This window comes from Dermacentor albipictus, unplaced genomic scaffold (assembly GCF_038994185.2).
Source record: "Dermacentor albipictus isolate Rhodes 1998 colony unplaced genomic scaffold, USDA_Dalb.pri_finalv2 scaffold_23, whole genome shotgun sequence".
NCBI lineage: Eukaryota > Metazoa > Arthropoda > Arachnida > Ixodida > Ixodidae > Dermacentor > Dermacentor albipictus.
In genome coordinates this window covers 1,838,170-1,852,525 of record NW_027225577.1, presented here as the reverse complement: position 1 = coordinate 1,852,525, position 14,356 = coordinate 1,838,170, and the positions used below count along the sequence as shown (strand labels likewise).

The 14,356-nt window shown below is 44.0% G+C and overlaps 1 protein-coding gene across 3 annotated transcripts in view; it reads left to right on the top strand.

The window, feature by feature from the left end:
- Positions 1–581: 581 nt before the first annotated feature.
- Positions 582–14,356, top strand: part of LOC139052443 (tudor domain-containing protein 7B-like) — a 101,108-nt gene continuing 87,333 nt past the window's right edge. Inside the window, exons 1-7 of one of the 3 annotated variants that reach the window (XM_070529546.1) lie at positions 582–1,089; positions 1,586–1,682; positions 2,326–2,431; positions 3,279–3,390; positions 9,383–9,550; positions 12,241–12,484; positions 14,090–14,320. In XM_070529546.1, the coding sequence (XP_070385647.1) occupies positions 1,592–1,682; positions 2,326–2,431; positions 3,279–3,390; positions 9,383–9,550; positions 12,241–12,484; positions 14,090–14,320 (952 nt within the window). In that variant the 5' untranslated portion in view covers positions 582–1,089; positions 1,586–1,591. Of the gene's footprint in view, positions 1,090–1,153; positions 1,270–1,585; positions 1,683–2,325; positions 2,432–3,278; positions 3,391–9,382; positions 9,551–12,240; positions 12,485–14,089; positions 14,321–14,356 lie in introns of those variants that run through there. The other 2 variants (XM_070529548.1, XM_070529547.1) reach the window with 2 other exon arrangements.

The following is a 14,356-nucleotide window of genomic DNA, read 5'->3' as shown; positions in this document are numbered from 1 at the left end:
TGCGTGAACGCTCCCACGTGACCTGGTCGCAATTCGATGCGAGCGTCACCCTCGGATGGGCAACAGGTTGGGGCCACCTTTTCGAGTGAGTTTTGCGACTGACTTCATCTAGTCATGTTGAAAACCAACGGTTAATTAATGACTCTCACATTCGCTTCCGCCGCAGTCAACCAGCAAAAGCATAGCCTTCAAGATCTGCATTTAAAATTTGAAGAACCACTTTATGAGGCGCGAATTTGGTCACTTTTTATACAAAAACAACTTTGAATTTTTTAAATATTATTGATAGTGTCAAGTGTTACACTTAACAATGTAAACTTCAAAATGCAATTTTTCTGCAATATTTGATTAGAAAAGAGCGCAGGGGTAAACGAGAAAAAAGAAACGTTTTCTTGAATATTTTAAACAAAGTACGTTATGTCTAAATTCTGTTTTTGCAAGGTGGCATCCTCTAGATTTAAATGCTTTTGGTGGTTGAATGCGACAGTTATGATTTTAGGCGTCAAAAATACGCCATCATAGGTGTCGAGTTTTGGACGCCACTATATGCACGTCCCTCTAGAGTGCACAGAACAGGAAATTTCACTACACAGAACCGAATGAAAGAGAGTTTGACATGGTTTCTGTGTGCCGATACTGTTGAGTTCGCTAACTTAGCGGCGATTTGTGGACCACCATGATCTAGGGACAAGCAGGAAATTTGTTTGAGCATATGGGTACATTTAGGACTTTGGCTGGGGACCTTTTGTTGAAAGATTGGCAACGTTGTATTGAACGCCTGTGGCTACTTTCGGTTTCCGTTAACTGCTGTTATTCAAGGTTACACGTCGCGTTCTTCGAAAGTACGCACGCCGACACGCTGGCAGCCATTGCTTAACATCTTCAGTCTCACAGAGGCGAACGCACACACAACGATACACGAAAGAAAGAAGACGACGACGAAAACGGACGAACGAGCCTCGAAGGGTTTCGAGTCTCTGTGGTCTCAACTATGCGCGTTGTAAGCCTACAGCGGCTACGCTAACCTAGCGGTGTAGCATGTTCCAGCAGCTTCTTTATTTGTACGCAACACGGGATTAACGCATATCGGTGAGTACAGATATCATTCAATGGCTGTTCTGACGCAAGCACGCCGCTGTCAAAGTGGCGTTGACCTCGCGTCTTGCGAGACGTCCCTGTAGACGTATGCTTCCGCGTCCCTTGATTGGCACATCGGTTTCTTGAACTTATGCATCAGCCTGTCCGCTGATGCATTAACGCTGGGATCAAGTGAGTGCTTACTATAGTATATTCGCGTCGAATCTTGTTGTTCGTAATGGTTTGTAACGCATCCGACGACATTTGGTCGGTACTGTGAATTGGACCGCCTGCAAGTTGGTTCTAGCAAATTCACCGCATCTGTCTACACCACATTCCACACTGCTGCCAAACAAACTTAATTTGGGGACGCGAAAAGTGCCACGATTGATTTACATTGTCATTGATATGCGAACAGTTGTCGAGAGGTTTAAAATTGCGTTCATGTCGAGTTGTTTGACAGCTAGCTTGTTTTGGTTATGCGTTCATTTTATCTCATCTATTTTAGGGCGCAATGGAGGTTCAGAAGAAACAAGAAGTCGAAACGTTTCTCCACTCTGTCCTCAGTTGCGAAAAGGGCGGAATTCCGCTCTCAAAACTGCAAGGTAAGATGAACGCATCTGTACGCATGTTCAGTGCCGTGTGTTCCAAGTTTATTGCCTTTTACTTTCCTGCCCAAAAAAGGCAAATTGAAGGCGTGCGCGCCCTGCACGTCCTCGCAATGCGAAACTTCCACGACACATTATTTACGACCATTCATATTTTGTTTCGAGAGGCGTGTATTGAGAACATTGATATGTTGAGGTAGTAGGGCACCAACGGAACATAAGCGCGTGGAAGCATCAATCAACAATGTTGCAATTCATACATGTTGAATACCGGAGGGGAATGGGTGGGGAGGTGGCCTGTGGGCATGTGCTGCGCCCGTGTGTTGGTGTTGCAGCTCCTAAATTCAACACAAATGTGGCACTATATGTATGAAAAAAAAAATGAACTTCCATGCTGAGACATTGTGGCGTGGTTTTCAATGTCTAGCTTGTAAGTTTGTAAGGAGCGCATATTCTGCACCCTGTAAAATGTATGCATTGTTACTGTCGGACTAAAAGGCAACAGAGCTCTTCATGCTTTCTGGCTTATTTAACATACCACGCTCAAATTTCTTGCTACAGCACTTCATAAAAGACAATACAGATAACCATGTTTGTTTATTTGGTAAATGCAACAGAATGGTCACATTACTTTTTCCAGAAGAATACACAGTTCTGATTGGCAGCCCTATACCGTTCCAAATGCTTGGCTTTGAAAAGCTGATTGACTACATAGAGAGCATTCCTGACACAGCTGCTATTCGGAAGTGAGTGTTGCCTCTCATATTTTTTGTATGGTTTGTACATTTGTCCTCTCTTGAGGTCTTATAATTAGCTTTGTTTCAGCATGTTTTCGTGTCAGAAATTTGCAGTTTGGCTTATAAGCCCTTGAAACAAATAGCATGGCATACGAGTTCAGTTAACTGGCTATAACTTAACAATGTAGTGTTTGTTCACCCCCTCAACACAAGGGCATTGTCATAAAGTACGCCTATAATGAGTCTGCATGGTAGCACAAGTGAAACTTGGAGTTGTGCTCACTACAGTGCACCTTTGATCTTACCAGCAATGCAGCAACTGCATGCCCTTGCGGTAGGGGTGGCTACCATGTTTTTGTTCATGTAGCATATGCCAGAAGGGCATGAACCTGTGCAGCTACAAATACTTTCCAGTAAAATTTTCCCTTTTAAATGGCTTCTTAGCTGGGTGTGACTGCTTACCTCTACTTGAATTTTTCTGAGATTGCTTGAAGGCTGCATATACCTAGCAGGTTTCAAAACAGGTTTGCGGCACTGTATTGCTGGAGTGCGACACTTTAAAAAACTGTATGGAAAGAAAGGTGTGCATGTATGGCTAGTTCGTCATCCTTAGACTCTTTCTTCTGACTTAATGGGGAGTGCTTGTAAATTAAAATTATGTGATAGGCAATGTCTCTTGATTCCAATGAAAGAAATATCTGGATAAATTGAGCATGTCCCTGTTGTTCAAAGGGTTAAATATTTTCTGCATAGGAGCTAAATTTTCACTTTAGTTTATTGTATTGATTTGTTACTTAGTCAACTGATGTATATCTGTGGGAAATTGTCTGTGTTAATCCATACCTTTTGCTGTTAGGTCAGCTGACAATGGGACCATCATTGTGCAACCTGTGTGCAAACCCACCACTGCTCATGTATCCCAGCTTGTTGCTGGTCAGAAGATAGCTGCCAAAACAAAGCCAGCCAGGGTAAGCACTAGAAGGAGCACTTTATTATTCAATTTTCGAGCAAACTCAACTACACGGAGGAAATGGTGTACTTGTAGATTCTGAGACAGCTGATGTGGCTGGGTTGTCCCTGTAGCCAACAATAATTACTGCAGAAATTAACCAACGGAAATTACTGCCAGATTACAAACTCTGTTTTAGGAGCATTGTGAAAACATGTCACTTTTGCTTAGCTGGCAGAGACCATCAGGCAAAATTTGTTGGGTGTGTTTACCATGCGGCAGAGAATGTAGAGAGGTCATCTGTAGTACTTCGTCGGAGATTGGCACCCTGTGGTCAAGCATTGTTGTGCTTAGGCTACCATGTAGCAGACAATGGGTCTCTTATGATTATCCATCCCTGGCAGTTCTGGACTGCCCAAGGTGATGCTTTCAGCCAATGAACATTGCGTATTTAGCGTCGCTAGCAGTCCTGGACAGTCCAATATGACAAATCGAAAAAGCTCAATGAGTGCTCACGTACTGCCTGTTCTGGAAGACTAGAGCTGCTCATCCAACCTGAGAGTCCTTGTCACTCCCTGTTGTCGTATATGTATATATACGACATGTATGTATACGTATATGTTGATGTATATATATATATATATATATATATATATATATATATATATATATACACACACACACACACACACACACACACACACACACACACACACACACACACACACACACACGAGTGCAGCAGACATTTTTCCGGCATGTGATACTGTGTGGCAGCTGCAGCAATCACAGGAACAGAGCAAGCCAACATATCATGACATTGTTCGTGACGCATCCACGTCCTGAGAACTGAAACTGGCACATAGAAACAAGTATTCTAGTAAATTATTGAAAGTGCATGCATGGGTGCTTGCTATCTTATTATATATAAGATAGCAAGCACCCACGTGGATGCGTCACGATGTCATGATATGTTGGCTTGCTCTGTTCCTGTGATTGCTGCAGCTGCCACACAGTATCACATGCCGAAGAAATGTGCGCTGCACTCTTGTTTGCTTTTAGTGAGCAAAGTCATCATACCCAGTCTTATTAGCCCCGAGAACGAACTACAGATTCGCTGCGAGCTCCGCTCGCGTGACGTCTGGGCACAGACTTGCGCCTGTCGTCTGCTGCAGTTCGGGTGGTCTCTGGGCGCTTTCTGCAGTGTTTTCGTTTGTTCGCTCTCGTTCCTTCTGCTTGTATAGGGAACCCAAGCTCAAGTTAGGGCGCGCGACGACAGCGCTCACTGCTGCTCTAGCGAGCGAGCCGTGCAAAACTGGGGATAGATGGAGCCCGCGCAGCCAGGTGCAACCAGTTTGCAGGCGGCCACTGCACGTGCGCGCCCGTGCTATTCAGTCGAGCCAAGGCAGTGGGGCATCGCGTCGCCAGCTGGGAATGTTGTCAAAAGGCTTCTTGCGCGAAGTTGAGTTTCCACTATGGCAAAAGCGGCCCCGCCGAAGGGAAAAGCGCGGTCCGAAGTATTGCGGTGTCGTGGGCTGCTGTGCCGTAACGAGCCCCTAATTCTCGTACCTTCAGTACTAGTGCAGTTACTTTACTGAAGCAGTGCATTCTACAGCATGAATGTTTTTCTAACTCATTTGGGAAGAGGTCCGAGACATCTTGTTCTAAGCGTCTCTTTGGCTTTACGCTTGGCTTGCCCCATTTCTAGGGCTGGCTGGTGCATGAATTTACTTCTTTATTGCTGACGTAAATGCACACTGCATCTGTGTGTTTGCACTGAGCCGTAATGCCAGCTTTGCAGGCGCATCTGCCTTCTCGAACGCAAGAATTCCGCTTTTCATGGCACGACCACTGCAGCTATGAAAGAAAAAATATAAGCGCAAGACAGTGAAGCCATTTGTCACTACTTTTCAAATGCAGCTGCCTTCCAAACTTGCCTCTAGAAATATTCAGCAACATGGCATGGTGCGCATTTCCAAAGCTAACTCCAAGTTTGCAGCTCTGCCACAATACTCCAGGCTGCCCTATAAAGCGAAAATAAAGGCAACATAATATGCTTACGTTTACTAATATAAACACTAGCACACTGTTTCGAGTGTGCGTTCACTAGCGTGCTAATTACGCGAGCGCATCACGCGCACGATACCATATCACGCCTTTAATTCTGCACCACTCACACTGAACCGCCTTTGCGCAGCAGGTTTTATGCAATTGTAAAGCCGATACTTTCCCAAAACTCAGTGCAGGCATGACGCGACCGCCGAAATCAACAAGGTGATCAGTTCAACCGGCTTCCCAGTGCTTAAATTTTAGCTGCCTCGCCGCCAAGTCAGTGGGTGATGCTTCAACGGGCGAAGCAAAAGTGTATTTTCGCAGGCTTTTCAGTGGGATGCGATGGCCGTAAAATTATTTTTTTTTTCGCACGCCGCAAACGTTCGTCCCCGACGGTAGACGACAACAACTGTAAGGCTGCCATATCAAAACAACTAAAACATATGCTTCATATTCGACAAGGAAGAACATCGAGAGTACGCGGCTTCATTTCGCAGTGTGTATAGACAATCAGTATTTTTAACATATCACAGAATGACACTCATCTCGAGGCACACGTCGTACACGATGTTGTCGCTCACTTGGGAAATGCATTTTGCATTGAGCTGTGCATCGTTGCCGTTGATTGTCTGCTCCACAGAGTTTACGTGACTGACGAGCTTTTCTCCTTTTAACAAGTTGGCTTTCCTAAAATAGCTGGCCGATCTTTTTGAAGCCGCACTGAAGGCGATACATTGTGACGCGCCGCACGTGCAAAGCGAGGAGAGGGCCCTGCACGTGCGCAAAAAGCGAGCGGCTGCAGCGCGGTGCAGCAGAAATGCGCAGTAGATATTCCCAGTTTCGACTTTTTCTGCCACAGATGGCGCTACCCGTCAGGAGCAGTGGCGCCGCTCGCGGTGCTTGGGTAGCCTATACTTATGGTGGTCATCTCAAATGTATTTTGCAACGTCTTCGTTCGCGAAAATTTATTCAGAGAGCTTATTTCTTAGACAATAATACAGTTCTCAAAGGCAATGCTAGAGTACCAGCTGAAGGAGCGCAGACCAGCCCATTGCGGGATTTTTATGTGCAGATCGACAACTGCAAAAATTTAGCATATATAAGGATCCAGTTATGTTACCACACCTGCCACGTTGCAAATGCCACAAGCGCTGGCTATATGACTTCTACAACAGTTACCTTAATTTTAATCTGCTAAAACAGTTTTGCTCATGACAAGTGGTTCATGGTATAATAATGAATTAATTCTTCACAGAAACGCTCGGCAGTAACACAAGGACTTAACCAACACTGCAGTGTAGATTCTTCCAGCACCACTTGCTTCTTTAAAGGCTAAACCCCATTAGCGCGATTTTGTGCGCGACAGCGACGAGCGACGGGTTCGCGCGACGGATCGGGCCGTCGCTTGAACAGATCGCTCGGTCTTGTCGCGCGATCGCTCGGTTTTGCAAATCTAGAATTCGTCGCCCGGAAGTGCTATGAGCGACTAGCCAATAGCGCAAAGCCGGAACTGGATGTACATAACTCCAGTACTTCCGATTGTCACACGGAACGAGCAAACGATTGAATTTTTATACGTGCAAGGATAAGAACCTACTGCAAGACTTTCAAAAATATTTTATGCTGCTTTTTGCAGTAAAATAAATCAACTTAAGTTAATAAAGCACGCGTCAAGCTAGTTTCGGCGCCTGTATTGCTGCCCTCATACCGGCAACACTGGGGAGACGTCGCTCAAAGTCGTCGCTCGCATGGGGTGCAACTTGTAGGCGACGAGCAAACGCGACAGCCATCTCCATCGCGTCGCTTGTCGCTGTCGCGTGCAAGATTGCTTGCATGGGGTTTATACTTAACTGCTTCTCAAGATTAGGCGATTCTTCACATGTTTATTTTAAGTAGTGGTAATTGAAGTAAAGCTAATTGAGGCTTACAGCTCTTTGCAGAATACGAAAAGGAATGTACCAATATATAATCCCTTTTCCATGCTACATGTCAAACTAACTTGAGCAATTTACTGGTGTTTGTTACTTCAGGAAAATACGTGACGAATCTGTTTGGCAAACTGACACAGGCTGCTCGGCCCAAATATTTTAGTGAAATACGCCTTTTGGACCTTATGGCTGCAGCCAGAAAGAAGCCGAAACATCATTTATTAGTAGTATGGGACATATTGAAGATATCATAATTCCCCGGTGGAGATTAAAAAATCAAGTGAAATATTTAAGGCTCGAGGTGCCCCCCTTATGAAGGGTTGCGAGGCTTTCTTAAGTACTGACGAAGCAAATAGTTTTCCGTTTGTATATTTAAACAACGCTGGATCGAAACATGGTGAAGGAGAAGGTGCTTGAATTTTCCCTTTCAAGTATACTTTAGGCATTGCAATTGGCACTGTAAAAACTGCTTCGTGGTTTCAATTTGAAGTTGTTGCAAACTGATGGGTTTCGTGAACAACGCATTCCTTGCCATAACAACAGTCTTTTGCTACCGTTGCGGGAGGGGTGTGCCATATTGTCAATAAAGGCTACTGAGGGCCACCATGAAACATTTCATCGCTTGCAATTGATTGGCTCTCGATCTTTACCATGAAACTTTTCTTTCAGGTGATCGCTTCTATGCTATTTGTGAATTAACTATGTAAATACTGTACATGACGCGCCATCATTTTACCAGCCATGAGAAACTTGTTTTATGGGGATCTGTTTCAGAGAGCGGTGATAGTAGCAGCAAACTTTTTCATACAAAATGCACGCCTAACCCTTTCTTTTACTCTTTAATAAAGTGGCCACATTTGACTAGAACAACTCACCAGATTAATAAGAATCATGATGATAGCTTCGATGGGCAGTGTCTTTCTAACACGGATGACAGGTTGACACCAAATACCGCTAAGGGAATGTTAAGTGTTTAGTGCAGCATTATACACGATTTCGCGTGTTAAATTTGCAGCCATTCTTTTTACACAATATTTATGGACAGACACGGTGCATATATGCATTGCAAAACCAGTAGACCCATTCAACACTACATAGCTCGCGATAATAAAGCCGCAAATTTTCCTGACTCATGCACTTTTGAAAAATGAACTGTGGATCAGGCATAGCAGCAGACAGACACCGACATATCCTTCAATAAAAATGGCTCGAGCCACCCATAATTGAAGCATACACGAAGGGAACAAGCGCGCACGGCAGCCGAGCGAGCCGGAGTTAGCAGCGTCCTGGCCGTGAGGTTACTCGCAAGAGGGCACCACTCGAAGTTCTCACCGCTAATTCCAACACGGTGTTGGAAAATTTTCCTCTTTGTCATGACGTTATGATAATGACACAGAGATATCAGCACTGACATCACATTTTTTTACTTTAACTTCTTGTGGAAATGAAGGTCCATGGCCTCAAAACAATAAAACAATTACTGGTAAGTCTCAGAATGCCTTAATAGTTTACTTTAAACAGCCTTCTACAAACCAGTTTTGGTTTCGTTAACCCATGAGGCGATTGCGTTATGAAGTCATGACGCAGAACGTGGTCACTTGGGAGCAGAATGTCACAACATGTTGGCATTTGTTTTGTATCACTTAGTGGTCCATCGTGCTTTCACTCATTGTGTTGCCTGATGTAGTAGCATAGTAGATGAGTGAGTGAGCCAATGTGAGTCCCAAAATGCTATGTTCTGCTCCTACGTGACCAAGGTTATGCATCCTGATGTCATAACACAGTCACCTCTTAGGTTAATAGAAAGAACTGAAACTGATTCATAGAAGGCTATTATAGTAATTTATTCATTGCACTCTTAAGCCTGCCAGTCATTTTTCTACTGTTTTGTTTTTTGGACCTTTATTAACAGTCGACATTAAAAGTTGAGACTGTCAGGTCAGTGCTTCTTTAAGGCTTCAGCTTTGTTGTGGATTCAAAGCTGCCCATAATTGCCCCATGTTCAGATCTAATGTTTTATCACCCTTGCAGCGTCCAAGCAGGCACCCTGCACCCAGAACTGGGCCCAGTGTGAGGTTCGCCAGCTATCAGAGCAGGCTGGACAGCCAGAAGCCATCCACCATAGCTGCAACTCTGAGCCCCATGCCGCTACCTCCTAGGAGGACTCATCGTGGGACAGGCAGAGGGCTGCCACAGCTGGTGAGAGCCCTCTGATGAATAATTTTTTAGCACACGCTGCTTCAGTTTACTTTTGTATAGGGCATGTGAAATTGGTTTCAGATACTTTGCAAACTGCATTTGCCAACCTCTCAATGCGAGTGCAGCTTGGTGAACGCTCATTATGATAAGCTATGCTTGTTGGAGCGAAGTAAACAACACACTTACTTTTACAAAAAGCACTTGTTGAATATGCTCTCGTATTTTCAATACAGTTTACGAATTTCGGCTTGTTCCAAGATATTACAAATGTTGTATCGAGTTTTATGAATTACAAGTTCCACTTGCAAAAGAGTATTTAAGGTGTTAAAAGATGGGGCAGTGAGAGATTGCAAAATATGCGTCCAAAACAGAAATTGTGGTGGTACTGGGGCTGCCTTCTTGTGGCAGTGCGAGATTCCATATACCAGAGAGGTACTTGCTTTGAGCAAGTCTATTCAGAAACAGTCAAAATTGGCAAGAACAAAGTTGTGGAACAAGTCACTGTGGTCTAAAAACAGTGTTGCTTGTGACTCTGCTGTTTCAAGTTTGCTGCCACTTGTGTACTCTGTCTAAAGAGAAATCATTGTTAATAAATAATACATGTATCTCACTACAGGGTGTATGCTCAGTGCAAACTTGAAAAAAAGTATGTGCTATCCCACTCCTTGGGAGTTGTGAACACAATATCTTTACGTACCTATTTACACGATTGTAAGTCGACTCGAATGTAAGTCGACCCCCCCCCCCCCCATATCGCGTGTGACAGGAAAAAAAAAAAAAAGAAAGGCATATCTGCAGGCACATTCCATAATGAAAATTATTAGTAGCTGGCATGGTCACTGGACTACTCGTCTTCACTTCACATCTGGCATACAACAAATCGCGAGCGGAAACAACATTTACAACATTTATATTTACATTGATACTTTAGAAGTGTACCCTATTCATATGCCAGCACTTGTAATACAGCGAAGATTTGCCCATCCTTAGCGGAAACGTGCCATATTAGGATTGTAGTGAAGACAAGTGCCACAGTTTTCGTAGCATGCCTGCCACGTCTTTCTATGTCTATCTCTGTTTCTGGCCCCTCAAAGTTTACATGGCTACATTATTGCCGCAAACTTGCTGATATTAATCATATTATTCATTATTGATATGGAATAAACTGTCTTAATGCACGTAATGTACTCGCAAGAAGAAACAAAATTGTGTTTGGCTTGCTCCATCGGCTGCCATTTTTGTTTTGATGTCCCGCACTGTTACTGCGGCAGCCATCTTTTTGTCAACCTGTTGTCAACCCGCATTTGCTGCGGGATGACAACAGGTCGAATTTTTTTTATTTGCATAAAATTAACCCCGCATAATGATCGTACCCCTAAATTTGCATCACTAGTTTAAAAAAAAAAGAAGTACGATCATTATGCAAGTAAATATGGTAAGTCTTTTTTCTTTCTTTCTTTTTTCGATACAACCATTTCACCATTTTGATTGGTGCATTCAAAAGCTTATCATTTTGCCTGCAATAATGAAAGAAGCTAGAGACACCGACACAGCCTGCCACAATAGACAATTGTCGCCAGGATAAGGAAATGCTCAGCTTGCTGCTGTCAAAATGCACGTGAAATGCGTGCCAATGATTCAAATCTGCATCAACCAATAGGAGCGCTCACTGTGTGTGCATGAAAACTGTAAAGAACCGCTTTGCAAGTTTATCTTTTCACTTTCTTCTCTTGCTTTTAGTTTTGAACAGTGAAATAGGCCGTTGCAGCTATCTGAAGCCCCCATCTCTTTGGGATGGTACCAAGATGGAAAGTACCAAGATGGAAAGTCAATGGAAAGTTGCACTCTCCGCAGTGCAACGGGACCTCCAGAAGCCTGGTTTACCACCTGATTTTTGTCCATGGCGTACTAGACAAGTGAAATTTTCTCGACTTCTACTTCAAATTTCTGTCTAATATGTTCTCACGTGGTAAAGGAACGTGTTAGAATTGCAACAAGGATAAAAGATTTGGAGGAGCTGATTAAATCAACAATTGAATTGTCGAGTCTCCCCTCAAAAGATTGTGCGTTCAAACAGAACAGTGGGCAGCATTTCCTCCGCTGCCCACTGTAGGGAAACCGTGATGGTAGGACAACGTTAGCCAATGTCCTGAAACCAAAGAGAAGGAACATGGTTTAGGAACGTTGTTTATTAAACAGAGTTTAAGCAGCCAAAAATGGTCGTGATAACATCTCGCACACCCAACAAAATTGAGCATGTCTAATGAATCTTTGCCCCCCAATACAGCTGAGCGTGAGACGACTGTGTGACACATGCATGAAGTGGCCGTCGGGTACAGCAACAGCGGCTGAATGAGAGCGCATACCCTGAGATGCCATTGCGGTCATTCCCGCACAAAGGCTCCTCCGCATTTATGAAATCACAACAGTGAAGGAAAGAAAAAAAGAGGGGCCCGTGATACACTTTCTTCGGGACACCAAGACAAATTTTTCTTCAAATGCGAAGCTTTCTTTGCCAGAAACCTGTATTGGGTTTTCTTTGTAGCTTTGTGCTGCAGTCGGGTGGATGAAATTTTTCCCTGTCATGAAGTTTCCTCCATCTTGAAAGCTTCTGCAGAAGGGTTTTGCCATGGTGAGGAGTTGCCCTGTTATGCTACCCTCATGTCACCTTGGCTTATCATTATGTGCAGAGACAGCCATCTACGAAACCTGGCTTCAAGTACGAGGTCCCTCCCAGGTGGCAGCGGCCAAGCAATGGGTTCTCCCCTGTCTTGGGGTCCAGCAGCCCACCAGGCAATGGTGTCGGGGAGCCTGTGTCAAGGGCGCCGCTGCGCATGCCTCGAACAGCCTCTGATGGTTCGACACTGCAGCCTGCAGCCACGCCGATGCCTCCACCACCTCCCAAGTTGCCCACACCGCCGGCCACGCCACCTGGTAAGCGTGTGAGCCAAGTGCCCTCTTGCTCTTGCACATCACCATCTGTGCTGCACAGGCTTGCCTCCAGATTATTGTTTCTCTGCAGAAGATCTGGCAGGCATGAAGGAAACAATGGAAAAAAAAAAACAGCAGATGGAAATGGACATAGTCTGGTGTTTGTGTTTGTTTACATATGGCACAATGGGAAATTGAGAACTCAAGCAGGTAGCACAATACAACCAAAAGGAATTAAGCAGGCAGTGCAAAAAAGAAGGTGCAATGTAGAACACAAAATTATTTCACAGTGTGTTCTAGAATTTGGTGTAATTTTTTTATTTAGAAAGGCAACCTAATAGAGAAACAATTCTATATGTTCACAGTATTATTTGAAATATGTCATTTGAAATACATCTATTTGTTCACAGTACAGTGTCACGCCATTGTATTTATGTTGTTCAGTTTGTCTTGTTTATAACAGTGTTAGGGATGAGTATGCTTCAAGAAATGTGCGGAAAGGAGGGGGAAAAATGGAGTTGAGGAGGAGGGGGGGGGGGGGCTGCCAAAAATCACTGACCCTGGTACTGTACCTGTCAGTGCCAGGATTCACTAGTCTGTATGTGTAATAGAGTTGGATTAATTTTTTAGTCTTATCGTGTTGCGATTTATTACAAAAAAGGTGCATTATAGTTCCCTGGCTAATACAGCTACCAATACAAATAGAGGTACTTGGACCAATTATGACCTGCAACACAACTAAAACCAAGGTCAAAATGAAACCGCGTTAATGTTTATGACAGCGTAACAGAGCATAAAAACAAAAAGAATGTGCAACCGAGCTGTTAGGCATTGTAAAAAAGGAAATCTGGTCTATTTATTGTTATTCTGTAGAAAAAACAACGGTGTTTCGACATTTGGCCATCCTGACTGAGTCAAGTCATGGCTCGGGACATTTACTGAAAAGTCAGTACTGTGCTGCAAAATTTGGGCGGTTAGAAACCCTATTGCAAACTGCAGGTGTAATTCTAACCTGCACTGCGCAATTGCCATGAGCACTCGTGCTATTTCAGCCTACTCAAAGCTCTGCCAAATGTTTCTTGGCCTAGAGAAATTTTAGAACTACTATAAACTTTTATAGAACTTTTCTTCCATCGCTCCGTGAAGTTTCAATTAGCTAATTCTTAGCATTTTCTCACAGTTGTTCAGAGATTTTGAAAGCACTCTGCAACTCCTCAAATGGCCCTTTTCAAGATTTTTTTAAGTGTTAATGAGCTACTCGCAACATTTGAGTGGTAATCAAGCAACCTTTACGACGCTGCTGTAGCTACATATACATTTTTAAAACTCCAGCAATTCTCATTTCAATATATGCCATTTGATTTTCCTGTAGTAACTGTTTAAATGTTGCATGCTCTAAATTCTGGAATTTCTCACCAGGCTGACAAAACAACACGTAACAAAACATAGCAACCGATTTTGCAAGATACTCATTGCTTGCATATTTATACTTTATACTGCCACTTCAAGTGGCCTCCATGAGTCTGTTCAAGCCCAGTTGTAACATGGTCCCAGTGAAAGCGGTAGCCGCCCTATGTAGTAGTGCTTGCCGTCTTTGTTTTTCGCCAGCCCCCAAGACTTGCCGTGAGCTGGTGGAGGAGTACGGTCAAAGCCGGGGCGTCACGGTGTCGTTTAGTGCACTGAGCAGCCGCAGCTCAAAGAAGGGCCCCCTGGTGTGGCTGGCAACGCTGAAAGTGGATGTACAGTCCTTCTATTCATACCCGGATGAGAAAGAGTCACGGGAAGAGGCTGAGGAGGAGGCTGCACGCAAGGCCGTCTACTTCCTTGGCCTGAATGACGGTGAGTTTCTTGCTTATCACTGCATTCATTGCTGTT